Consider the following 27,382-nt stretch of genomic DNA (forward strand, 5'->3'; position numbering starts at 1 on the left):
CAATGCTCACTTTTCACTTCATCCTGGAAATTAAAGGCTGCCATCTTAAACATGCATAACGTTCATGAGGGTATCAACGAAGTCAAGATGGCCATTGAGATCATGTGATTGAAATTGCCATCATTGGTTGGTGACCCAATGCTTGTTAAAGTGTTGAATTAAGTGAAGAGACATAAATTCAGATCCAGCTGAATCATGACGATTCACTGTGACTGTCTCAGCCTATGCCCTTACAGGGAGTTGTATTGGAGATTCCTGTGTAAGCCATCTTCAGCTCCTTGAAGAAAGGCAGAGTATAAAACAAATCAATAAGGAGGATTAATTAGAACAATTAATCAATGGAACAATGTGCCTCCAGAATCGTAAATGCTCCAATACTGGAAGGTTTTAAGAAGATATTGGATAACCATTTGTCTGAAGTGGTGTAGAGTTTCCTGCCTAAGCAGGGGGTTGAACTAGAAGACCTCCAACTCTATTATTCTACTTTATTCAAAAAGGAGGCTCAATCACTGAATCCATATGTTACGTTATCTATGGATTAGCCACTACTGGCTGGCTTCACAAAACATGTTAAGCTAGGAACTATGGCTAATTTGAACAATGTACTAAATGGTTAAAATAAAACTGAACAACTCACTACCGGTTCTGTGGGCATGACTTGGTGGGCATGGCGTGGCGAGCGTGGCAGGGGAAGGCTACTGTAAAATCTCCATTCCCTCCCACTCAAGGGGAAGAATACTGTAAAATCTCCATTCCCTCCCAATCAGCTGGGACTCGGGGAGGCAGAGAATAGATGGGGGTGGGGCCAGTCAGAGGTGGTATTTACCAGCTCTTCAAACTATTCAAAATTTCCGCTACCAGTTCTCCAGAACTGGTCAGAACCTGCTGAATACTACCTCTGGCTTAGTGCAATGTGTAAAGTTAGTCAATTTGCTCCACCAAAATCAATGCACTTTCAGAGAAAATGCTTTTAAGGCAGGATAATTCCTATATTGTGATCTTTGTTTTGGAGAGCTAAAATGAAGAACAAAGTCAGAAATTCACTTTGCCTATGCCAACCTATGGTGTGATCATTGATTCCAGGCAATCTATGCACATTACAAATGCAATAGAAATGAGAATTCCATTTTGCAAATGTCCCTTTCTTGGGTGTTGAAAAGTAAGACAAATCGAAAAGTAAAGGGAATATATTCCGAGCTTAGAAGATTATTTCTATTTTAATTGTACCATGTTCTGGCATATTTATATACATATACACATGTAGCCACACAGAGAGAGACAGAAACGTAATAAAAGCCGAAGTTTTACTCCATTATAGCAATTTAAAAATGAATAATATGAAGGGAAAATGTACAAGGTAACTTCCTGTTCTTTAAAAAACAACATCTCAAATGGCTATCAGCATAAATTTAATCAGGCCTATTATAAAACACTTCTCATGATAAGTATTGGTCATTCCTTGGGCCAAAAATACTTGCAAAGGAATTTTAAAAAGTTCATGATGTGTGAAATAGGCTCAGCAAGTAAAATTTTGCAAACAGAGTACACTGGCTTTAGATTTGGCCAGACACCAAAGAGGCCCATGAGATCAGTGTCAATTACTGATCCACGTTTGACATCTCTGTGATTTGATGTGTCTCTTCTAAGTATGACTTAATCCAGGTCTAATCCATAAAATGTAGGCATACAAAATGACACAGGAGCTGGGGCTATTCCCAACATTGCTAAATCTCACCCACCCAAAATATTCTCCAACAATTTTTTTTTAAAATACACAATTTTTGTATGTTATCTCTACAAATGTTGAAAGAGAGAGAGAGAGGGAGAGAGTGGGGGGGAGGGAGGGGGGAGGAGAGGAGAGATAGAGGGTAGTAGGGGTTGTAGATAGATTGAGAGGCAGGTCACTTTTTGTGAAAGAGAAGTGGTTTCACCATTCCGGCCAGTATCTTCGGAAGCTGGGCAGCTATCACTTCTGACATCATCTCCGGGAATTCAACACTCAGTGCCCGGGACTGAAGAAATGTGTTGAGACAGTATAAGTGAAGTTGCTTCACGAGCTATATTAAAAGAAGAGGGAGAGGAGGGCACAGGGCAGAGATGGAAATTGCATCACATCGGGTCAAATGGTCCCTTGAGTCAAATGGTCCTTTAACCTACATTATTGTTTTGCCACATACACTGGGTAAACATGATGCCGACCAAAATGGGATGGCTTCAGGGGTAAAATCATCTTACCTTCACTACTGGTTCTCAAATTGAGCGTGCACAGGCGACCTCTGCGTATGCGCAGAGCATTAAAAAATGGAGGTGATGAACTCCGGGTGGGCGGGCGGAGCCTGCTACCAAGCACACCTCCAAAGGTAAGTAGAACAGCGGGAGGGGGGGAATTGGCTGTGCCAGACAATTTATATTAGCTAGAAAGCAGGAGATCCTGTTTTCTAGCTAATATAAATTGTGTGTCACATCTGATCATCGGAAATACTGGTTTGCCGAAACCAGTAGCATTTTTTTTTTTTACTACTGGTTCAGCGAACCGGTCCAAACTGGTAGCATTTCACCCTGGATTGCTTGCTGTAGAATTAATGCCATGTTTGTGATCTGTAAACCATGGTGTTTTTTTTTGTTTTTTTTAGCAAAGGATGACTTAGTGGGGTGGGGTGAAGAGAGCTGGTGTGATCTGAAAGAACTGCATGGCGCTTTCGCATTTTGTTAATCATTGATTGGCGAGTGGCAGTTTCTTAATAAAAATGTGTCAGATCTGACTCTACCAGTCCAAACTGACCACTGGGTAGTTATATAATAAAATCATTTGTTCAATATATATTTTATCAATCTGAAGTTGTAATGGCTTGCTACAAACCCTAGAGTCATTTATTGTTGCGATTCTGCTTTAAATCTCAGTTATCCAATATCTAACCAAAGACTGATGAAAACTGAAGCTTATAATACTGAATCAACCAACCACAGCATAGTTTAGGGAAGCATTTCTTAAACTTGGTAGCTTTGTGTGGACTTCAATTCCCAGGTGGCTGGAGAATTCAGTTGCCTAGATTGATGAATACTGGCTTAGGGATTTGTGTGAACTCAACCCATATGGTCATTTTCTGATACAGTGTGTCATATGAATCAGGGTTGGGCTTCTAAAGTTCCAGCAACGGGTTCGCTGCCTCGGCAGAGGGAGCATTTTTTTTTGCCCTCCTAAACTTCCGGAGGCTTTTTTGAGCCTCTAGGAGGGCAAAAACTGCTTCCCCTGGGCTCCGGAGGCCTTCCAGAAGCTGAAAACGGTCTGTTACGGGACTTCCGAACTTTGCGGTAGGCACGTTTTTCACCTTTCCCAGGCTCTGGAGGCCCTCCGGAGGCCAGAAATGGCCCATTTCCATACTTCCATAACGTCCGGTAGGTCCATGGGTTCCACCACAAAACTGCGCTCGACTAAACCGCGTCCGACTAAACTGCGTAGCTGACGTCATCAACAGGGCAACAACAGCGCGGAGACAGAAGCATGCTGTAAACCCTAAACCTAAAATTAACCCCTAAACCTAAACCTAACCCCCCTAAACCTAATCCTAAACCTAACCCTAAACCTAACCCTTAACCTAACCCTAAACCTAACCCTAACCCTTAACCTAACCCTAAAGCTAACCCTAAACCTAACCCTTACCTTAAGTTGAATCAGCTTGCTTTCAAAGCGCTATTTAAAGCGCCCTTCTTTCTCTGCGCTGGCTGTTGTCGCCCTGTTGATGATGACAGCGATGCGGTTTAATCGGGTGCGGCTTAGTCGGGTCACGGGCCCATGAGCCTCCATGAGGACCCTGCACTTACCTTGCATGATGAACAGACTGCATGGAGACTCCTGGGAGGGGAAAGACAGGGTGGGGTGGGCAGCTTCGCCAAATCAGGCAGAATCCTAGCTAGAGGATCACCCAAATCCTTGCGAAACCCCAGCAACCCACCCCTGATATGAATCCAGAAAACTCCCAAAAGTTATAGTTGAATTATATAAGAATGCAAGCAGAAGCCACCACTTGGACTTACTGAAATCATAGTATACAATTCCATTTGGAGCAAGAACAACATATGAATACAATATTATTCATCCTAACACTTGTTTTGGGCAAAGGGGAGATCAGGGGAAGTCAAGGGCCATGATGCTCTGTGACTTACCATATTTTCCGGAGTATATGATGCACCGGAGTATAACTCAGACCAAGATTTTGAAGAGGCAAATAAAAAAAAGTTTTTGCGCTCTGCAGACCTCCCAAAAACGGCCTGTTTTTTGTTTTGTTTTGCAAAAACAGGTCCATTTTACTTAATCAAAAAAGGGCATGCATAGTCTTTAGGAGGCTTGTAGAGTGCTCCTGGGGGCTGATGGGGCCAAAAATGAGCAAAGAACAGCCCATTTTTCACAAAAATGGCTCCATTTTTTGTCAAAAAAGGTCATGCTCCTGGGGGCATGCTCCTGGGGGCTGGTGGGGCAGAAACAAGCAGAAAATGACCCTGTTTTCACTCATCTGTGCCATGCCCAGCCCCCAGGAGCACTCTAGAAGCCTCCTAAAGGCTATGCACAGCCATTTTGGTGAAGGGGGCAGGGTTTCTTGAGGCAAATAATACTTTATTATGTGTATAAGACGCACCCAGATTTTCACCCTCTTTTCTGAGGGAATAAGGTGTGTCTTATACCCCGAAAAATACAGTACATGCCAAAGGGCATGCTCGCTCCAGAAATGGAACGAGGCCAGAACCAACGCTAAATATTCTACTTTGTTCGAGAAAGTAGATTACAGAAGCAACAATCTTGCTTGCAACTGTGATAGAGACTTTTAAAGGACACTAAGTTCCCAAATCTCACTTTCTAATCACTTTTGGAAGTTGCTTATTAGCTAATCCTGAAAGAAAGAATTTTTTAATCGTAAATTTAAGAATTTAAAGCACCTGAAATAAAGAGCAAAAACCAAAATAAGATTTTGATCTTATAAATGAGCAAAGGGTCTGGTTAAAATTGGAGCATCAAAACTTTTACAATGAGATTTCGGAATTAGCTATAAAGAACAAACACTTTCCTGTGGGAAATAGATCCGGTTTTGATTTTTACAAAAGGTAACAGAAATAAGCAACTGCATGACTTTCAAAAATTGGATACCAGAGGGGACTAAAGTTTACAGTAAAGAAAACATTTATATGCCTGTAAAATGTTGCAAAACAACAGTAAAAATACTGAAGGAAAATGTCAAAGAATGGGATCAGAAAATAGTCACAATGCCAACAATGTTGGTTATGAAGTCTGCTTCTATGGATAGACTATGTTCAAAAGATGCTCTTAAATAAATGGCAGATGTAGAACAAATTTTATCTGACAAAAGGGAAATAGGATTGAAAATAGATTTACAATTGACAGGCCAAGAGAATAAGGATGAGAAAAGGGATGCTGAAATTTAACTGTGGCTGATTATAATGAAATATTATTATTATTGTGCTGAGGTGGAACTTTTTTTTAGATGTGTCCACCTTTGTGAATGTATCCCTTGCTTGTTTCTTTTTTTAGTATTTTCTGCACTCTTGTTTTTATTTTCTTTGTAACTCCAAGCATTGTTTCCCTTTTTTTTACTTTTTTTTTCTCCAATTGATAAAAGCAAAACAAAAATGAAATAGAGGGAAGAGATTTCACTTGCAACTCCTCTCTTTAGAGCAAGGGTGTCAAACTCAAGGCCCACGAGCCAGACGTGGTAAGATCTGGCCCATGGAGCTATCCTGGTCTACCCAGACCGAAGAGGAAAGATCTGGCCAACGTAGCTTTGGCTTGGTCTACCCAATGCGAAGAGGAAACATGCTGGCAATTTGGGGATTGGTGTCAAGTTGGCCACACCCACCCAGTTGGCCACACCCACCCTATCAGCCACACCCACCCAGTCGGCCATACCCAGCAAGCCCCCCAAGGTCAACCACAGTCTTGATGTGGCCCTTAATGAAATTGTGTTTGACACCCCTGCTCTAGAGTATCAGATGATCTGGCACAAAACCAGAGTAATATCCCAGCTTTCAAGATAGTACAAAGTTATATTACATCATTATAGTATACATAATTATAAAAGACAACTTACATCATGCATGGAGTCCATAAGCTTTGTGAGCTGGTAGAAACGTTGAGAACTGGCTACAACCCCTTTCTGTCGCAGCCCAATTGCTTTGACCAGTTCTCTGATATAACTGGATCTCATATCGTCAAACTGATTTTGGCTTCTGAGTCCTTCCAAAGGAACTGTATTTTGGGGGGAGGAGGGGAGGGATAAAAAATATTTTACCCCTGAGGCTCAAATTCCAAACCACAGAAATATACCGTTCAGTATATTCAGATTCTTAGCTGTCCGAAGTCAAGGCCACCTCCATGGCAACGGCCAGAGGGAGTGACTTCTGTGACGTGTGAAATTGCTCTGTTGGGGAATGTGATTCGTGACACACCTTGGGGGGAGGGGCAAACAGGGTCAGAGGCAAGGCGTGAACTGAGTGGGGTCAGAGCTGGCTTCACTCGGGTTGTGTCAACATGGCGCTCCTAATAAACAACTGGATTTTTCTTGCAAAATGCGCAAAGCGCGCGCGCAGCAAGCCAGCCGTAATGCCGGCAGCAACCCATCCCTGGTTAGGGGGAAGTAGACCTCACTACACCTCCTTGTATTTTTTTAATAGATGTATATTTGTTTTAGTCTTCTTGAAACCCTTTGTTTGAAGTTTGAAGTTTGAAGTTTTATTTTATTTATATGCCGCCCTATTCCCTGCAGGGACTCAGGGCGGCGAACAACTCAAACGGGGAAGGGAACATACAGAAATAAGACAAGTATTTTAAGAATAACCAACAACCATACCTGTGGAGAGGGGAAGGGAGCTCATCAACCCCAGGCCTGCCGATACAGCCAGGTTTTAACGGCTTTTCAGAAGGCCGGGAGAGAGGCGAGAGTCCGAATCTCCGCGGGGAGTTCGTTCCAAAGGGCCGGAGCTGCAACAGAGAAGGCCCTCCCCCGGGTCGTAGCCAGATGGCATTGGCTGGTAGACGGGACCCGGAGGGGGCCGACCCTGTGCCATCTAATGGGTCTTTGGGAGGTAATTGGCAGCAGGCGGTCTCTCAAGTACCCAGGTCCAATACCTTTGCTTTGGGTGAATTATAAGATTGCAGATGCATGCAACCTTCTATCCATTTGCCGGACCCTCTGCTTTTGGCTCAGGTATTTTTCAGACAGAAAGCTGAGCCAAGGCCCATATTTCTGCTGCTGGGATGCTTTCCTTGACATTATTTCACTGCATTAACTCTGGCAGACTACTTTCCTTTCTTCACATTTGCTCAAGTCTAAATAAAACAGAATAATCTTAAGAGCAGGGGTGTCAAACTGGATTTCTCTGTGGCCGGCCAGGGGGAAGGCAGGACCGATGCCTCCTGCATCACCCTGCTGACCAAAATGGGGCATAGGGGGGCACATGGACATCCCCGTGCCCTGTTTTAAGCCTGGATGGCCTCTTGCAGCACTTTGCCCACCAAAACCACATGCCCAGTTTTGGTGGGCAGGGTGCTGCAGGAGGCCACCCAGGCCGAAAACAGGGTGCGGGAGATGCACGTAGCCCCCCCCCCATGCCCCATTTTGGCCTGCAGAATGCTGCAGGAGGCCATCCAGGCCAAAAATATATAGAGCTGAGGTGGCGCAGTGGTTAAATGCAGCACCGCATGCTACTTCAGCTGACTGCAGTTCTGCAGTTCGGCTGTTCAAATCTCACCAGCTCAGGGTTGACTCAGCCTTCCATCCTTCCGAGGTGGGTAAAATGAGGACCTGGATTGTTGTTGGGGGCTATATGCTGACTCTGTAAACCACTTAGAGAGGGCTGAAAGCCCTATGAAGCGGTATATAAGTCTAACTGCTATTGCTAAAAATGGGTTTTGGATGCCAGAGGCATCGCAGGCCGGTACTTTGCTATTTCCAGGCCAGCCCTGCGGGCCAGATTTAAGCACCTTGTGGGTCTTAAGTTTGACACCCCTGTCTTAGAGAGAGCTGAACTGATCAGTGCATGCTTTTCATAGGACTTCTGCATGCAACAGGCCAGTCGCACAACAGGATGCTACAATGTTATTGAAAACTCTTGCTTCTTGTCATCCATCACCTGGTTCAGTGAGATGGGTACAACTTAAAAACAATTTGCACAAAGAAAAAAGCGGGGGGGGGAGGCAGATGTGGCTTACTTGTATTCAGGAGGAGCAGGGTTTTCATGCAAAGGAACTCTTCACAGCTTACTTGTAGCTTGACAAACTCTTGTGGAATTTGCCACATGGATAGGCACAGGGAATAGAACGATGATTCTTTCATCCTCTGTCTTACGCATCACCCAGAAGAGAAAAGCCAAAGCTAACAAATTAAGTATCAATCCTGTGGGGTACTTTACGGTCCTCACTTTGCAATATAGCACTACTTGGAATAAAAATTCTTATAGCAAGCCAGAATCAGGATTCAGTGACGAGAAAGCTGAGCTGGGAAGATTGTTCTTAAACCAACTTTTTCTAACCTGGAGAAACAGTCTTCTTTCTTGGTGAAGAGGCTGCATTATCCATTCTTGTAGGTCTCAAGCTTGTTTACCTACATAGATCCTCATTCTCAGGTTAGTAATAACCCAAAAGCTTAGAGTTATAAAGATACAGGCACTCCTCAACTTACAACCGTTTGTTCAGTGAGTGTTCGAAATTTACAAAGCCACACCAAAAAAGTGACTTATGAACATTTTTCACACTTAATCCAGGTATTTTATGTGATCAAAATTTTGCTCGAGGGTAAATTGAGGGTTGCTACCTGCATATTCTTTAATACATTGCAGGAAACAAGTCAGAATAAGTACACATCTAATAAAATAAGAATTTAAATATATAAATTTTCAGTTAGTTACAATTTACTTTTCATATTTCTACATTTTCTGAAAACATTTTGTAGTTCCTTGTGCCTATTGTGCCTAGCGGATAACATAGACATACTGGAAGTTGTAGTACCAACATATTAGAGGTAGGTTTTTGTTCTGACCCAGTTCTACAAACACGACAAAGCCTCTCAAGTTAGCTCAAAGATTCCTTTTATTAGGAATGCCAGCAGCCCCGTCAAACAGCTTCTCTCTCACAGCAGACTAACAAGTCTGTCCAGCAGGGAGATGAATAGTTGTCTGCCACATCTATTCATCTCTGCCCCTTGCCTTTTATCCTCAGAGCTAGAGTGGGGTTTCGCTAGCAGCGATGGCTCTTCTGTCCCAAGGATCAGCCCATGGATTTCCACTGCTCTCCTCTCCTCTGCCTTCTGTGCATCTGCATGTCAGGCACTGGACTCAGCTGTTCCTCCTCTTCCTCATCTGCCACCTCCAGACCTGGGGGTTGTTGACTCTCCATCTGAGGGCTGATGAAAGGCCCAGGCTCTGCCTCTGCCTCTGCCTCTGCCTCTGCCTCTGTCTCTGTCTCTCTCTGTCTCTCTGTCTCTGTCTCTGTCTCTCTCTCTCTCTCTCTCTCTCTCTCTGACAACTCCATTCCCTCTTTCGCCTCACACCTCTCAGGTCGTCTTCATGCTGACCCTGAATCCCATGCCTCCTCCTCATCTCAGGGGCCGGAGGCCAACAGGCCACAATAGTTATTTATACAAGCTCTGCTTACTTGACATAGGTATATCTTTGTATACATAATATTCTGTCATTTTGTGTAGGAGCAATACAGTAATGAGCTGCATCAGAAGAGGACCAACAAAGAAACAATTGGGATGCTGAAGATCATTCATCTCAACTGGGCTATGCAACAATGCTAATTCTGAGTGATACTGTCTTCTAACTACAAGAATCTGAACTGTACTCAGAGCTAGCCATTATGTTGAAGACTCAAGAGGTTTCTATGACTTGAAGATACTTTTATTAGAATAACGGAGTTGGAAGGGACCTTAGAGGTCTTCTAGTCCAACCCCTCTGTTCAAGCAGAAAACCCTACACCCTTTCAGACAAATGGTTGTCCAATGTCTTTTTAAAATCCTCCAATGTTGAAGCCCCCACAACTTCTGGAGGCAAGTCATTCTATTGATTAATTGTTCTAACGGACAGGAAATTTCTCTTTAGTTCTAGGTTGCTTCTCTCCTTGATTAGTTTCCATCCATTTCTTCTTATCCTGCTTTCAAGCACTTTGGAGAATAGGTTGACTCCTTCTTCTTTGCGGCAACCCCTTAGATATTGGAACACTGCTATCATGTCTCCCCTAGTCCTTTTCATTAAATTATACATACCCAATTTTTAAACTGTTCTTCCTATGTTTTAGCCTCCAGTTCCCTAATCATCTTTGTTGATCTTCTCTGCGCTCTTTCTAAACTCAAGCAAGTTCCCTCGCCAGAATCTCTCCCAGTCTGAGACAGTCAATGATCAATGCACTGCACATTAGATGCTCATAGGAGCATTACACAATTAATATGATAATGCATCAAAATCACTTCCAAAACTTACATAGCCATATGCTTACATCCCAGTCTACTAATTTAAAACTGCTCTGTGCTAATGAAACAGCTAAAACATTGATCAAATAACCACTTCAACAAATTTAAACTCTGCTTTATTTGTCTCAATAGTTCCTTGTCGTTATAATAGTTCCCTAATTCCTAATACACTCTTAATATTACTCTGGAGACTGAATTACTTTAATGACAATGCTGTCATTAGAGCCAAGGTGGCGCAGTGGTTAAAAGCAGCACTGCAGGCTACTGCTAGATCAGCAGGTCAGCGGTTCAAATCTCACCGGCTCAGGGTTGACTCAGCCTTCCATCCTTCCGAGGTGGGTAAAATGAGGACCCAGATTGTTGGGGGCAATATGCTGACTCTCTGTAAACCGCTTAGAGAGGCCTGAAAGGCCTATGAAGCGGTATATAAGTCTACTGCTATTGCTATTGCTATTGCTGTCCTCTTAAACCATTTCAGATGCTTAGAGCTATAACTTGGGAGAAAGAATATATGAATAATGAAAGCAAGAGAAAAATCTAACATTAATAATGATTTTGGTTGTTTTTATTGGAATACCATTGTTTATTTTATTTTGAACTGTTGGCCCCATTTATAGTTTTATAAATACAAAAACACACTATTGAAAAAAATGATCATGTACAACACCATGAATCATACTTACTCATTTAATATTAGATCAGGAGCAAAGTACAACATTTGACCACTGACATGCTTATATGATCTCCATCCCATCGCGAAGACCATTAGACTCATCCATGAATACTGGATAAGAGTTATCTGGTCATCAATATGTAAATTCCGGAATCCTAGAAAGGAAAAAAAAAGGAAGAGGGATGCTAAATATGTAATTATATTTTGTCACACTTTTGGTTTACTATCATGTATGACAAGAAGGCTCCCCTCACTTAGCATAGACTAGGCCAGAGTTTGTGGATTTGTGGACTTCAACTCCCAGAATTCCCTAGCCAGGATGCTAGAGAAGTTGAATCTTCTGGTTGTTGAAGACTACATACCTTAAAATGGCCAAAGCAGTATTGTTACCCCAGAAGAAGTTACACATACTTAGTGTTCTGACCTAGGCTTCCTGATACATTAAAAAGCACACACTTAGTCCCAAAAACCCTCTTTTTATTTCAACGGCTGTGAATTATGTTCATTCACAGCCCTTAATGAGTCACAAATAGTTTGTAAAGAGTCCAACAGAAGTCTGTCAAAGTCTTTCGGGATAAGGCTAAAGAACCCACCTTTATCTCCCTTGAAATGCTGCCAAAGACCTAATTGGCTATTAGCTTGCAAGGCCACACGGAGCAAAGAGTCAAAAAGGAGCTTCAGAATTTATACTGACCAGAATGAACAAAGTTGCTTCCTGCAAAGGCTCACGTGCCTTTGTTCCTCCTTTATGTCCTATGGGAGGGGCCAATCAACTCCAAACCTTACTCCCAAATCATCACGTTTGTCTTAACTGTTCTTGACTTCTGTCAGCTCTGTACATGCACGCACTGGAAACAGGTTCCCCCTGTTCCTCTGCCTCGCTGATGTCCTACTTTGGAGGCTCCGGAGGCAGCACATAACTCCTAGATGGCCCTGGCCCCCTCACTGCCTCCGATGCAGAGCTCTCGTCTGAACCTTCCCAAGACTCCAGGACTGGCCCATGTTCCTGCCCAACCTCTTCACTGTCTGACTCTGCTGCCAACTCCACAGGCCGCCGGCGGACCACAATACTTAGGAAATAAGAGGACCAAACTCTAATCTCCTTTTTCTCCTGGCTCAGAATTCATACAGAAACAAGTAATTAGGGTGCAGCTGAGAGTGACATTAAATCCAGGAATCCACGAATCAACAGGAAACAATCAAGTTATATTGTTTAATTAAAAATGGCATCTTTTAGTCACCCCAACTCCTACATAAGATGTTTCCTCTAGTTATTCTGATTCACATTTAATGCTTGCAAAGATGAAATGGCAAGCAATGGTGTTTCTTCAAACATCTAATATGTGACTTAACTATTTTGGCAAAGTTGTATTATAAGCAGAATCATTCTTCAAGACAAATTTAATCCTTCAACTCTTTACTTATTCACAGCGGCAATCGGAAAAGAAACCAAGGTGAACAAATGAAAGCAAATAGGGTTAAGATATGATATTTTCCCATCATTGTTCTAAAGTAAATTATATAATCAAAGTCAAACAGTCATATGTAGATTTCCAAAACTCTAACCCACCCCACCTAACAGCACTCTATATATACCGTTGTATTAATAAAACATCTGAAACATAACAATACTTTATAAGGATATCTTTTACTAGCTTAGATTTTAAATACTTGAAGTTTTTGAAAACATTGTCTTGGCTCAAATCACTAAGAGTTTCTTGTAAGCCAAAATACTAGAACATTTGAATTCAACCCATCAAGGTTCTGTTTACTGGCCCTGCATTTTAACATTTATATCACCCTGGCTATAACTCCTGCCATCCTTATCCATCATGTCAACTAGCCCCAGTGGGTGCTGGCAATGGGAATTCTTATCCAACTTACGTAGTTTAGAAAACTGGCCTTTATCAAAAGCTGAGCGATGTTATCCAGAGAAAGTATTACCATCAGCAGCCCTGTTTTGTGGGATCCTATTAAATGCTACTTTTAAAACTTGTTATCAAAAGATAATATTTAACAATCACTGGAATCTGCCAGTCTGCCTGCTTCAGTCTTAATACTGAAAATGGAAAAATGCAGCACACACAGATAAAAGATCAGAGAAAGTATGGAAAGACTCAATATGAGAAAAGCAATCAGATGGAACCCCAAGAACAGCAACTCCAACTACCAGCTGCAACTTCCCTACTTCTGCTCAAAATGTTGGGACATCCATCTGTTATAATATTCACGACTGGGAGAGACATGGGAACAAGGTCAACCAATGAATAGGCATAGCAATATTCAAATTGTTAGACTTATTCTTTAAAGATGGCTTTATTATTGTTCTAGACAACTTAACAAAATTAAGAAGCCTTTTTAAAATAAATGTTTGATCTGAAGAAACCCAGTGCTATTGTATCTTCTTTTAAATAGCAGAGAATAACGTATACTTCCAGAAAGCCACATCAATTCTAACAGCATCTGTACAAGTATAGTTTGAAATGTAACACCATAAACAGTGTATATCGTCTGTACTGTTTGCTGCAAGGAGGCAAATTGCTGGGAGGCAGAAACAGATTTTCCCCCCTTGTTTTCCTCCCCAAAAACTAAGTGCCTCTTATATATCAGAGTGTCTTATACTCTGAAAAATACGGTACCTAACTCTTTTCTCCTTTCTTCCCAGACTTGATCTCTTGGCTTATCACCCTTATGTAGAACCCCAAATGTAATTTTTATGTATATATATAAATATATTAGAAATAACACTTAATTTTTCGTTTTAAAAAAACCCAATTTATTATGACATCCAATGATTCTTCAGCATTCTTCACAAACAGCATTGCTCAGAACTGTACACGGGGCCCTGAAAACAATGGAACTGGATGACACCATTCCCAACATCAAAAGATCCTTCTTACCTGGTAATGACTTGGACCACTTGACTACAGAGAGAAGTTGCCTCTCACACAAGTGATTGAGGCTGGTCAACAAAGCACTTGGAGTTTCTGGTTTCGTGTTATCATAACCTGCGTAGATAACTTCTGGCTCAATGCTCTGTAAGACACTGACCAGTGGAGGGATAAATTGAATGTCTTGACTCGGTGAAAAAGAAAGCCTCTGCACCAATGCTTGGCTTTCATTTGGAAGGGCTGCTGGCTGTTGCAGTGCGACAACATCTAAGGCTCTTAGCATTTTGACCTTATTAAACTTCTTAAACTTTCGACCTGCAATCCAAGGATACAGAGATGTCAGAAGAAACACAAGCACAAAGCAAAGAAAATGTCTCACAATCTATAGGAAAATGCCATTTAGTTCAATAAGCAAGGTATTGACATCATCACCATGCACTTTAAAAGTGGACCAAATGCCCTAAGCTCTGGGTTAATAATAAACCAAGCCAGGATATCTCCTGGGTTATCTCATAGTTTGCCCCAGTGGTGGGTTGCTCCTACCGTTGCTATCGGTTCATGGTCTGTTCGTGCACGTGCTGGATGTGCGCTGTACACATGTCTGATGTGCACTGTGCACGCATGCGCACTCCAGCACTCCTGTGACACCCAACTGCTCATTGGAGGCCGTGCAGTACCCAGTTGCTTCAAAACTAGGTATGGAACGTGTGCGGGCAGGTGTGCCAAGCGAGCCACCGTACCGGTACAATACAGTACAGTGGCCCCTGCTCCCGACTACTAATGGTACGGCCATACTGGGCTGTACCGGCCGGAACCCACCACTGGTTAGCCCCTTGTCTCAACTTATCTGTGAATCCACAGCCATCTCCTTCTCTCTGTTTGAAACTTACCTGGTGCAAATAGCTATGATGAGAAAAGGATGGTGCTAGGGGACTCTGCAGGATCTGCATTGTGGATGAATTTGATTAATAATGGTTGCTTACCTCTTTGTTTAATATTCTATTATTGTCAATGGAACTAGGAAGGTTGAAGAGGCTACATCTAACATTGGCCACTCCCAAGGACATTTTTATTTTATCTATTTTTTGATGTCCGCTGCCATCAGAAGTTCCCCAAGCTGGTTATTGCTGAGTTTTTTTGGAAATTAAAAGCCATCTGCATCCCAATTGCAGAAGCTACCATAGAGACATTCTGTTCACAGATTGAGACTATGGAACAGCAACCAATAATCTTGGTTTAGAATGCAAGGTCAACAGCTAGAGTCAACATGAATAACCTTGTCAGATGTTGGAAACGAAAGCTCAGCAACATTTGAGGACCAAAGGGACTCAATCCTTGGAGAAAGTTTATGCACTCCCATCACACATGTAGTAAAATACTATAATTTTCTTTTCTGGAAACAAAATGACATACAAGTTCCCGAACATGGCAACAAATTTATGTTTGGAACAGCTCTCACAGCTCTGGAGCAATGAGGGAGGAGGAAGATGTTTTAGGGAATGGATGAGTTTGCTCAGTGGCATGAAAGAGCAATTAGGGAAAAGCATTAAAATATTAAGCAGTTAGAGTAGAAGATCCCATAGGCAGTATCAAAACACTGAATAGGGAACATGATGAGCACTAGTTAAACTGTTGGGTGCAAAATAACTGTTGGCTTGTACTTTAAGTTTACTTTGGTGGACACTTATATATTTCATCTGTGATGTTGGTTGTGCTTTTTAATGACCGTTAACCGCCCAGAGTCATCATGGCGAGATTGGTGGCTATAGGAAATGAATTCAATGAAATGGAATGGAATTGAACAAATAACCAGATAGTTGTGATGAGACTTAGGTTAGAGGATTGGTCGGTCACCATGCCTCTTGGTTAGCAACAATGTGCAGTTAATCTAGGACTCTGAATCTTTAAAGACTGCAATCTTAAACAAAGATATCTATTTCTGGGGAAATTGTGCTGGACTAGTCTAAATTAAGAAGGGGGGGCACAACGATGTTAGATTCAAGTGGCACATGAAATAATGTGGGAAAAATTGGAATAATAATCTATGGATATGTACCCATAAATATATTTAACCTTATGAGAAGGAAGGGATGCAAATCAGCTAACCTAGATACTCTTTTGCCTTTCATTCTGTCACCAAAGAGAAATTCAATGTAGAGAAAAGTAAAGTCCTACAATTAGATAAAAAAAACCCAAAAAGTACAGATATAAACTGGGTGAAACCAGGCAGTAACTGTGAGAGGGATCTTAGAGTCTTAGTAGATAACCAGCTAAATATGAGCCAGCAGTGTGCAGCGGCAGCCAAAGAAGCCAATGTAATCCTAAATTGCCTTAACAGAGGGATACAATCAAGATCAAGTGAGGTATTAATACCATTCTATAAAGCCCTAGTAAGACCACATCTAGAGTACTGCATCCACTCATCACACTATTAAAAAGATGTTGAGATTGTAGAAAAAGTGCAGAGGAGAGCAACCAGGATGATTAGGGGACTGGAGACTAAAACATATGAAGAACGATTACAGGAACTGGGCACAGCTAGCTAGAAGAGAAGGGCCAGGGGAGACGTGATAGCAGTCTTCCAATATTTGAGGGGCTGCCACACAGAGGAGGGAGGTCACGCTATTTTCCAAAGCACCTGAAGGCCAGACAAGGAATAATGGATGGAAACTGACCAAGGAGAGATTCAACCTAGAAATAAGGAGGAACTTTCTGACAGTGAGAACAATCAAGTTGCCTTCGGAAGTTGTGGGAGCTTCATCACGTGAGACTTTTAAGAAGAGATTGGACTGCCATTTGTCAGAAATGGTGTAGGGTCTCCTGCTTGAGCAGGGGTTGGACTAGATGACCTATAAGGCCCCTTCCAACTTGGTTAAATATTGATTTCTGGCTAGCTGTCGGCCTTTCGAAGGAGACCAGCCTAGAAAACCAACGTTATGAATACTCATATCTTTACTAAAACCAAAGCTATGGATACTTTAATATAAAGTTGCAGTAACATAATCTGGTTAGTCTCTCTTTATCTTGGTGAGACCTAAGGAGGATCATGACTGAGATGCTTCCTCAAATTACATTTCTGCCCAGGACTCAGATTTCATTTATCTGCCTGTTACCTTGATTGGGGTTCTTCCTCCTGTTTCTTAATCCTTAAAATTATTCATTCATCCCATTACACTGGCCCACCAAACAACCCTTTTAATTGCTAATGCTTAAATTCAGGCTCAGGCAACCAGCAGAAACACTGAAGTAGTCTTGCTTAATCTCAACCAGCCAATACTGAATTTTTTTCACTCCCTTGGCTAACCAATATGGCATTCTGTGAAGTATTGCTGAAAGCGCCTTGCTATTAATGCTTTAAGGTGTGTATTAGTGGGTTCCTCTGGAGGAAAAAAGCCCCCCCCCCCAAAGCTCATTTATTATTGGACAGGTAAAAGCTGATGAGAGGTTTCTGCACCTAAACTGGAAGACATATGCCAAACCTGGCTGACATTTTGATGGCTCTAGGCAGAAAAATTGCAGGGCAGAAGTCAAATGAACACCCACAGCAAGAAAGGAAATCTTAGTCTTTTAACACATTTTAGAGTTTCTCTCTCAAACTTTCCTCTGAAAGATGCAAGGTAGAAATATCCTCTGAAATGAGTGGGATGCTACGTAGAACAGAATAACAGATTTGGAAGGGACCTTGGAGGTCTTCTAGTCCAGCCCCCTGCTCAAGCAGGAGACCCTATACTGATGTGTTTCCCTGAAAATAAGACATTATTTTCTTTTGAAATAAGTGCTTGGCCTTATTTTCGGGGAGGTCTTATTATTTTTGAGGGGCAGGAGACGGTGAGTGTGGTCCCCTCATGGTTGCTGCTGTGCAATATTGGGGGGGGTTATCTTGGGGGGAGGGCTTATTTTACCGCATGTGCTCAAAAGCCCGATTGGGCTTATTAACTGGAGAGGTCTTATTTTCAGGGAAACAGGGTATTTCAGACAAATGGCTGCCCAAACTCTTCTTTAAAATCTCTGGGAACGGAACACCCACAACTTCTGGAGGTAAGCCATTAGACTACTTGCCGTATTTTTCAGACTAGAAGACGCACTGGAGTATAAGACGGACCATGATTTTGAGTAGGTAAATTTAAAAAAAAAGATTTTTGCACTCTGCAGGCCTCCCAAACTCTCTGCACGCCTCGCTTTTTGCAAAAAAAAAGGGGGGCATGCAGAGCTTTGGGAGGCTTGTAGAGTGTCCCTGGGGGATGGGGAGGGGGCAAAAACGAGCAAAAACAGCCTGGGGTTTTTGCTCATTTTTGCCCTCCCCAACCCTCAGGGGCACTTTGCAAGCCTCCCAAACCCTCTGCACATCCATTTTTGCAAAGGGGGCAGGGTTTCGGTAGGCCAAAAATGCTGTATTCAGTGTATAAGATGCACCCAGATTTTCACCCTCTCTTTTTTTTTTGGGGGGGGAAGTGCATCTTATACTCTGAAAATGCAGTAATTGTTCTCACTTTCAGAAAATTCCAAATTTGGGATATGCTGGCTTCCTTAACAGTGGTAGAAAAAAAAGGGAGGAAGGAAGGAAATTTATAACAGTTTTCCAAAGAGTTGTTCTGGATTTATCCCCTCCCTCTTTCAGCCCTCCACCCATTTCCATCAAGAAGAAAGGGAAGTCAAAATAAACTGCATCAGACAATTCATCCTGAGCAAACCTGTACGGCTAAATGTGCATAATCTTTCCTGCAGGTAAAAAAATGTTTACCAATTTGTTATTTCCTGACAGAAGACCATGATTCTGCCTGCAAGGTCACTCTGCCCCTGTAGTTTTCTAAAGCAGAGTGCTTTGTGTTCATTCCAGAAGGAGTGTACTCAGGCTGGGAGAACAAAGCAGAGTGATATATTACGATTTCAATGTGGAATCTGAAGTAACATCTTGTTAAAATCTGACGTGGAAACTAAGCTAGAGATTCCTCTTATATTTGTATTTTTTCCATATTTTTCTGCTTAAAGGATAAATCCTTTAGATGGATATTTTATTGAAAGAGCTCCTTTCTATTTCTCTATTTGCAGGAATTTTTTTCTATTTTATTTTTTGCTCATCAGTGTGATGTTTCAATCTCCAGTTGGAAAACTACCCTTATACAGCAAGGGTGGGGAACAATAGACCTTTTACAACCTGTGGACTTCAACTCCCAGAATTCCTGAACCAGCCATGCTGGCTCAGGAATTCTAGGAGTTGAAGTCCACAAATCATTAAAGGGGCCAGTTCCCCCCTCTCTGTTCTACAGGGAGCCCTTGACTCAAGACTTTCGCTCAGCATCCCCACAGTCAAGTGATCAAAATTTGAGTGCTTGGCAACCATGTCAGAATATTCATGAACTGGAATAGGATATGGTAACAAGGTCAGCCATTGAGGTCTCATTGGAATAGGACATGGTAACAAGGTCAGCCAATGAATAGGCATGGCAACTGGGTCATCCAATGGGAACTAGAGCCATGTCAGATGGCTAGGAGCCTAGGTGTGGCTTAGGTTTAGCTTAACTGCCCTGTCTAGAGGAGGTTCTCTTTGTCTGCACTTTGCTCTGTGCTCAGCTCTAAATGAAACTAGTCTGCCTGCTGAATTGAAACTGAAACCATATTCTCTCCTCTGCTTGTGAACCAGCTGTATATTTACTTATACATTATACTGCATATAAAGAGAAGTTAATGAATCATGCTACATCAGTTATCTGTGTGTGCTTTCTGGATTTGATTGCTGCAACAAAATCTAACAAACCAGCAAATATTTATAATGGTTGCAGGGCCCTGGGATCATGTAACATTTGCAATCTTTCCTAAGGTGACCAGATTTTAACATTGATAAAGCGGGACACCATTGAGGGGGGGTGGGGTGGGGGTTCTTCATTAAAAATTTGGTCTACATTGATTCTCTCCTCTCCTCCCTACACACACCCCACTGAAAGCGCTTTACTCAGTAGGGTGCATGCTGCGATGAATCTCTCCTCTCCTCCTGGCACGCACCCCACTGACTAAAGCGCTTCCTTTCGCCCGCCCAGGCTCTGCTGTGGACAAAAGAAAGCGCTTTAATCAGTGGGGTGCTGGGGGAAAGGACTGCGTCGTGCATTCTTTCCAAAAATCGGGACTTTTTTAAAACATCGCAGGACGCAGGACAAATTGTTAGAAATCAGGACTGTCCCGCCAAAAGTGGGACGTCTGGTCACCTTAATTTCTAGCTGGCTTTCGAGGAGCAAAGTCAATGGATTGGGGAGGGGGGGAGCTAAATTCACTTGAAACTGTGTGGTTCACTTAACAACTGCAGTACCTGCATTGCTTAACAACTGCTCTATGTAGCAACAGGAATACTAGTTCCCAATTGGGGCCATAAATTTACTGAACTGGACACCTGTCTCACAAACAGCATGTCTTCAACTGATGTTATTCAACCCCAAGCTAAGAAAAGGAGAAAAAAAATGAGTGCAAAAATAGACTTAATTCAATAGGATCACAATTAGAGTACCTATTGATAACTACAACCATCATGGAAAACGACACAATCAGCTGGTTACATTATTCATTGATGTAAGCAATTCTGGAATGCTATGGAGGCAGAGATCAAAAGGAGCAGCAAACAACCAAGGGGTTATTGTGTATGGCAAGCTAATCTTGCGCCATTATTCTCGGCTCTCAAGCAGTCCCATTTTCAACCTTGGAGATTTCCAATCATCTAACAGAATAACAAAGTTGGAAGGGACCTTGGAGGTCTTCTAGTCCAACCTCCTGCTCAGGAAGGAAACCTTATTCCATTTCAGACTCTTCATAAAACCTCCAGTGTTGGAAGACCCACAACTTCTAGAGGCAAGTCGTTCCAGTGATTAATTGTACTGTCAAGAATAATTCCTTAGTTCTAGGTTGCTTCTCTCCTTGGTTAGTTTCCACCCATTGCTTCTTGTGCTGCCTTCAGGTCCTTTAGAGAATAGCTTGACTCCCTCTTCTTTGTGGCAGCCCCTGAGATATTGGAACGCTGCCAGCATGTCACCCCTAGCCCTTTTCATTAAACTAGACATACCCAACTCTACCAAACATTGTTTGTTTTACCCTCCAGTTCCCTAATCATCTTTGTTACTCTTCTCTGCACTCTTTCTAGAGACTAGAATCTTCCTGAGTGAACTGAAGTTCATTAGATCTTTAGGGAATTTTCCAAGGGTCACAGTAACTGTACAGCCGAGTTGCAGTTCATTCCACAGGAAAGATTTTCAAAAATAACACTCTGAGTCTAATACTTACTGCATTACTCACACATAGATTCTATATTTGGATTCTTCCTTTTATTTGTAAGCAAGAGGGTCACCCTTCACCTAGATGTTAGAGCATAGACAAAATTGGTTGTTCATTTGCAAGAAGTAAACATATTCTTGCAGCAGGAAAGTACATATGCTGGAAGTTCCATACTTAATAAGAGTAACTGTCCATAGAAGAGACTTTTTAAGAGTTTATGACTGAGTGAGCTCCCGTTACTTGTCCCAGCTTCTGCCAACCTAGCAGTCCGAAAGCATGTAAAAATGCAAGTAGAAAAAATAGGAACCACCTTGGTAGGAAGGTAACAGCGTTCTGTACATCTTGGAGTTTAGTTTTGCCAGCCAAATGACCGTGGAGACGTCTTTGGACAGCGCTGACTCTTTGGCTTTGAAACGGAGATGAGCACCGCCCCCTAGAGTCGGGAACGAGTAGCACATATGTGCCAGGGGAATCTTTACCTTCATGATTGTCTTTATTGTGCTTTGCTAACTCTTGACTCTGCCTAAAGCGTCATAGCCATAACATAATAAATATAACTAAGTAAGCTAAAAATCATGAGCAATTATGATCTGATCAGCTTTGCAAGGGAGAAGAAAGCTCATTTCATTTGTCCCTTTGATTACTAATGAAATTACAGTGACCTCATGGGGAAAGCTATTGTCTCCAAGCAGAGGTGGAACAATAGAGACCATACTGTAAGGAAACAGTGACAGAGTTAACCAGGCGCCAACTCTTAGAGAAGGTTTACAGTTAACAAAGAAAAATGCTTAATGCTGGTGCTACAAATTAAATTGGAACACAAATGCCCTGGTGCATTATTCTGAAGGTGCATTATTCTGAAAGGTGTTACTGCATGAAATCAATCAATCAATCAATCAAAATAGGGATGGAAGGGACTTGGAAGTCTTCTAATCCAGCCTCCTGCTCAAGCAGGAGACCCTAAACCAGGGGTGCCAAACTGGATTTCTTCTACATGGGGCAGCCCTTGAAGAGCATTCGGAGACTCCAGCTTGTCCAGAATGCAGCCGCGCGAGCAATTGTGGGTGCACCTCGGTACACCCATGTTACACCTGTCCTCCGCGAGCTGCACTGGCTGCCTATTGGTCTTCAGATACGCTTTAAGGCGCTAGTCGTCACTTATAAGCCCTTCATGGTATTGGACCTGGGTACTTGAGAGACCGCCTACTGCCAATTACCTGTTTAGGATAACCCGCTCCCTATTGAACAAAAGGGAGGCGGGGGAACCCTTGCAGGGCAGAGCTGAAGAGTATGCCCAATTCTTAGCGGACAAAATTGCTCGGTTTCGGTCCGGACTTGGACTCCACCCCGCAGTTCCAGCCGAGGCACAGGGGGACCAAGTAGAACAGCTCTGGGTTGAGTTTCAGGACGTTACCCCCGGGGATGTGGACAAGGCCATGAGAGCTGTAAGTACCTCCCACCTGTGTTCTGGATCCGTGTCCCTCATGGCTGGTTACGAACTGCAGTGAGGTGACACGAGGCTGGATCCAGGCGGTTGTAACCGCCTCCCTTCGGGAGGGGAACTTCCCCGCCGCACTGAAAGTGGCGGTGGTGAGACCCCTCCTGAAGAAACCATCCTTGGATCCAGCTGTTCTTAATAGCTATCGCCCAGTCTCCAACCTTCCTTCTTGGGGAAGGTTGTTGAGAACGGTGGTGGCCTTCCAGCTCCAACGGTCCTTGGAGGAAGCAAACTACCTAGACCCCTTCCAGTCAGGCTTCAGACCCGGTTACAGCACAGAAACCGCTTTGGTCGCATTGATTGATGATCTCTGGAGAGCCAGAGATGAAGGACATTCCTCCATCCTGGTCCTCCTTGACCTCTCAGCAGCTTTCGATACCATCGACCATGGTATCCTTCTGCGACGACTGCGGGAGGTGGGAGTGGGAGGCACCGTACTACGGTGGTTCTCCTCCTACCTCTCGGACAGGTCGCAGTCGGTGTTAGTGGGGGGGCAGAGATCGTCCCCTAGGCCCCTAAATTATGGGGTGCCTCAGGGTCGGTCTTATCCCCCTACTATTTAACATCTACATGAAACCGCTGGGAGAGATCATCCGCAGGCACGGGATTAGATACCATCAATATGCGGACGATACTCAATTGTATCTGTCCGCCCCGTGCCAACTCAATGAAGCGGCAGACGTGATGAGCCGGGGCCTTGGGGCCGTTATGGACTGGATGAGGGTTAACAAGCTTGTGCTCAACCCAGAAAAGACCGAGTGGCTGTTGTGTTTTCCTCCCAAAGATTTGACTAATATTCCACCACTCAGGCTGGGGGGTCAAATTTTACACCCCTCAGAGAGGGTTCGCAACTTGGGAGTCCTCCTGGATCCACAGCTGTCATTTGACCACCACCTAACGGCTGTGACCAGGGGGCATTCGCCCAGGTTCGCCTGGTGCGCCAGTTGCGGCCCTACCTGAATCGGGAGGCTCTCACAACAGGTCACTCGGGCCCTTGTGATCTCTAGGCTGGAATACTGCAATGTGCTCTACATGGGGCTGCCCTTGAGAGCATCCGGCGACTTTCAGCTAGTGCAGAACGCAGCCGCCGCGAGTGATCGCGGGTGCACCTCGATTCACCCGCATAACACCTATCCTCCGCGAGCTGCGCTGGCTGCCTGTCGATCTCCGGCTGCGCTTCAAGGTGCTATTAATCACCCATAAAGCCCTACATGGCAGTGGATCTGGATACTTGAGAGACCGCCTTCTGCCAATTACATCCCTGCGACCAATAAGATCTCATAGATTAGGCCTCCTCCGTATCCCATCGGCCAGCCAATGTCGGCTGGCAACTACAAGGAGAGGGCCTTCTCAGCAGTAGCCCCGACCCTTTGGACGAGCTCCCCGTGGAGATTCGTACCCTCTCCACCGTACAAGCCTTCCGCATAGCCTTGAAGAACTGGCTCGCCCGTCAGGCCTGGGATAAGGATAGCCACCCCTCCCGAATGATGAATGTATGTTGCCTACTATTTTATTATATGTTTCTATCTTGATGTCTGTATTCCCCCTTCCCTGTTTTATGTGAGCCGCCCTGAGTCCCCTCAGGGAAAAGGGCGGCCTACAAATATTAATAAAACTCTAAAACTCTAAACTCTACCTCCAATAGGACCGATTAGATCCCACAGATTAGGCCTCCTCCGAATTCCATCCACTGGCCAATGCCGACTGGCGACCACCCGGAGGAGGGCCTTCTCTGTGGCTGCTCCGGCCCTCTGGAACGAGCTCCCCATGGAGATTCGGACCCTCACCACCCTCCAGGCTTTCCGTAAAGCCCTCAAAACCTGGCTGTTCCGACAGGCCTGGGCTGATGAGTTCCTGTCCCCACTCCAATGGTGTGCCTGTTGAGTTGCTTTTAAATTGTGGTATTGTCTGTCCATGCCTTTTTTTCCCTATTGTATCCCCTATCCCCCCCTGACTTGGGTTGTGAGCCGCCCTGAGTCCCCTCGGGGAAAAGGGCGGCATAGAAATATAATAAATTCAATTCAATTCGAGGGCCGGATCAGCCCTCCTCCATGGGCCGGCAGGGAGCGAGCCAGGGGGACGGGACAGATGCCTCCTGCAGCACCCTGCTTGCCAAATGGGGCACAGGTGTCCATATGTTGCCCCCCCGAGCCTCGTTTTTGCCCTCCATGGCCTCCTGCTGGCCAAAACCAGCCATTTGTGGCCCGTTTTCAGCCTGTTTTTTGTCCTGTTTTTCGGTCCAGTTTTGGCCAGGAGAATGCTGCAGGAGGCCATGGAAGGTGAAAATGAGGCATTGGCCCCCCGCACGTGATCCTTTGATATTTCCAGGCTGGCTGCATGGGCCGGATTTAAGCACCCCGTAGGTCAAATCCGGCCTGCAGGGCTTGAGTTTGACACCCCTGCCTTATACCATTTCACACAAGTGACTGTCCAATCTCTTCCTGGAACCTCCAGTGATGAAGCACCCACAACTTCTGAAGGGCAAGCCTTTCCAGTGGTCAACTATCCTCACTGTTAGGAAGTTTCTCCTAATTAAGAATTGCAGGGGCAGTTCAGAATTATTCTCCATTTCTAGATTTGGTTGACGATGGACAGGTGAATGTTTACTCAAACTGTTGACCCTGCACTGAGATGTAGGGTGTGGCCCTGTAAGCCAACCAAAACTTTGCATTTGCCAGAATTTTTTTTTAGATGGAGGGGTTTTGTTTCTGAACTTGCACTGCCCTTTTGAAATGCAACATGACCTTTCCCTTCCAACTCCTAGGTATGGAGAGATTCCTTTCAACACCAAATAAGTCTTTGTTCCAAACCGGAAAATAATCAGAGAGTTGCTTTAGCAAGAGCAAGAGCAAGAGAAAGAGCATTTAGCCATATACTGCTTCACAGTGCTTTTATAGCCCTCTCTAAGCAGTTTACAGAGTCAGCGTATTGCTCCCAAACAATTTGGGTCCTCATTTTATCCATCTCGGAAGACAGAAGGCTGAGTTAACCTTGAGCCTGGTAAGATTCGAACCGCCAAATTGTAAGCAGCAGCAGTCCACAGAAGTAGCCTGCAGTACTGCATTTTAACCACTGCGCCACTGTGGCTCTTTATGTTTTCAATGTGCTCAGAAAACCCACTGTAGCCTCCTTTTTGCCCCCAGATTGATTAGGAAATTTCTCTTTAGTTCTATGTTGCTTCTCTCCTTGATTAGTTTCCACCCATTGTTTCTTGTCCTGCATTCATTTCCTTTGGAGAATAGCTTGACTCCCTCTTCTTGTGGCAGCCCCTGAGCTATTGGAACACAGTTATCATGTCAACGCTATGGTGGAGGCATGGGTAGTCCTGTACAGTCCTTCATTTTATCTCATCACAGCAGCCTTCTACTACACATCACGTCAGTTATCATTTCCTTCATTCATGGTGCTGTTACGACCAGCTTAAGAAGAACTTGGTGCTTGGTAGTCACTTTCACTCTTGGTTGGATGGCATGTAGAATTGTCTGGATTCAACGACAATAGATTCTTCGCTATTTTTGCACATTTTTCTCTCCTTGGGGTTATTCTTAGACAAGTGTCTGCCTCTCGTAACATGGTGTCAGCTTTGTTGCTGCAGTATAATACTGACAAAGTCTGTCTAGATTTTATTATGATCTTCTTTCCAGTTTCGTCTTATCTGCAGGACTCTGTGTGTGTCAACTCAATTCCCTCATCCAAGTCATTGATTTAAATGCTAAACAACAAAGGTCCCAGGACAGAACCCTTTTGGCATTCTGCTCCACATTTCCTTCCAAACTGAAGAGAAGCTATTAATAAGCATTGTTTGGATATAGTCATTGAGGCAACTGGGAAGCAATCTAACAGTGATGTCATCCAGCTCATATGTTACTATTTTATTAAGAACTAGCTGGATACCCATGCTTCACGATGAAACTATGTGATCGGGCTATGCAGGAGAAATTCGGGTTCACAATCCGTTGGCTCAGTGGTGGTCAGTGATTGAAACACATAAGGCAATATCGCTCCTTGAGTCTGACTCCAGAAGCAGTTCTATAGTGGAAGGAGTAGACATTTTGATGAGGTACCAATATTTAGTATTGTAAGAAGCCCCAGACCGCTCCTGAATGAAGGAATGGAAGGTCTGCTAGCCTGAACTGAGATAATGGAATTTGAGGCAACTGGCAGTTGGAACAGAGTTTTTTTCAGGTGGGGAGAGGGAGTAGAACTCCTTCGCATCAGAGCACATTAATTACTGTGTAAGAAATACTAATGATCTGATGGTCATTTGAAAAATCCTTTCTTAGCAAGCACCTAGAAGACAAGAGGAACATATGTGCCAAATTTCAAGTTTGTAGGCTTCACGGTTCTGGAGATTTCATGATGTTGAATGAGGGGTATTTGTCTTTTATATATAGATAGATATAAGGAAGTACACTATTCCTACAGGGTTTCCTTAATCTATTAATCCAATCATTGTATCCAACAAGGAAATATGGTTAGTCTGTCACTATTTGTGACAAGGCCATGCTGGATCGTGTTAATTCTACCATGCCTATCCATGTGCTCACAAGATGCTGCTTGATAGTCTTTGAAAACTTTGTCCAATATGGGC

General features: G+C 43.6%; 1 protein-coding gene across 1 annotated transcript in view; it reads right to left on the bottom strand.

Annotated features, from left to right (window-relative positions):
- Nucleotides 1-1,633: 1,633 nt before the first annotated feature.
- Nucleotides 1,634-27,382, bottom strand: part of PGR (progesterone receptor) — a 113,369-nt gene continuing 87,620 nt past the window's right edge. The window contains exons 4-8 of the mRNA XM_032220476.1: nucleotides 14,049-14,354; nucleotides 11,159-11,303; nucleotides 8,219-8,349; nucleotides 6,099-6,256; nucleotides 1,634-2,057 (exon numbers count right to left, since the gene is read on the bottom strand). Of these exons, the coding sequence (XP_032076367.1) occupies nucleotides 1,902-2,057; nucleotides 6,099-6,256; nucleotides 8,219-8,349; nucleotides 11,159-11,303; nucleotides 14,049-14,354 (896 nt within the window). The 3' untranslated portion in view covers nucleotides 1,634-1,901. The remainder of the gene's footprint in view (nucleotides 2,058-6,098; nucleotides 6,257-8,218; nucleotides 8,350-11,158; nucleotides 11,304-14,048; nucleotides 14,355-27,382) is intronic.

Source organism: Thamnophis elegans, chromosome 6 (genome assembly GCF_009769535.1).
Source record: "Thamnophis elegans isolate rThaEle1 chromosome 6, rThaEle1.pri, whole genome shotgun sequence".
Taxonomy (NCBI): domain Eukaryota; kingdom Metazoa; phylum Chordata; class Lepidosauria; order Squamata; family Colubridae; genus Thamnophis; species Thamnophis elegans.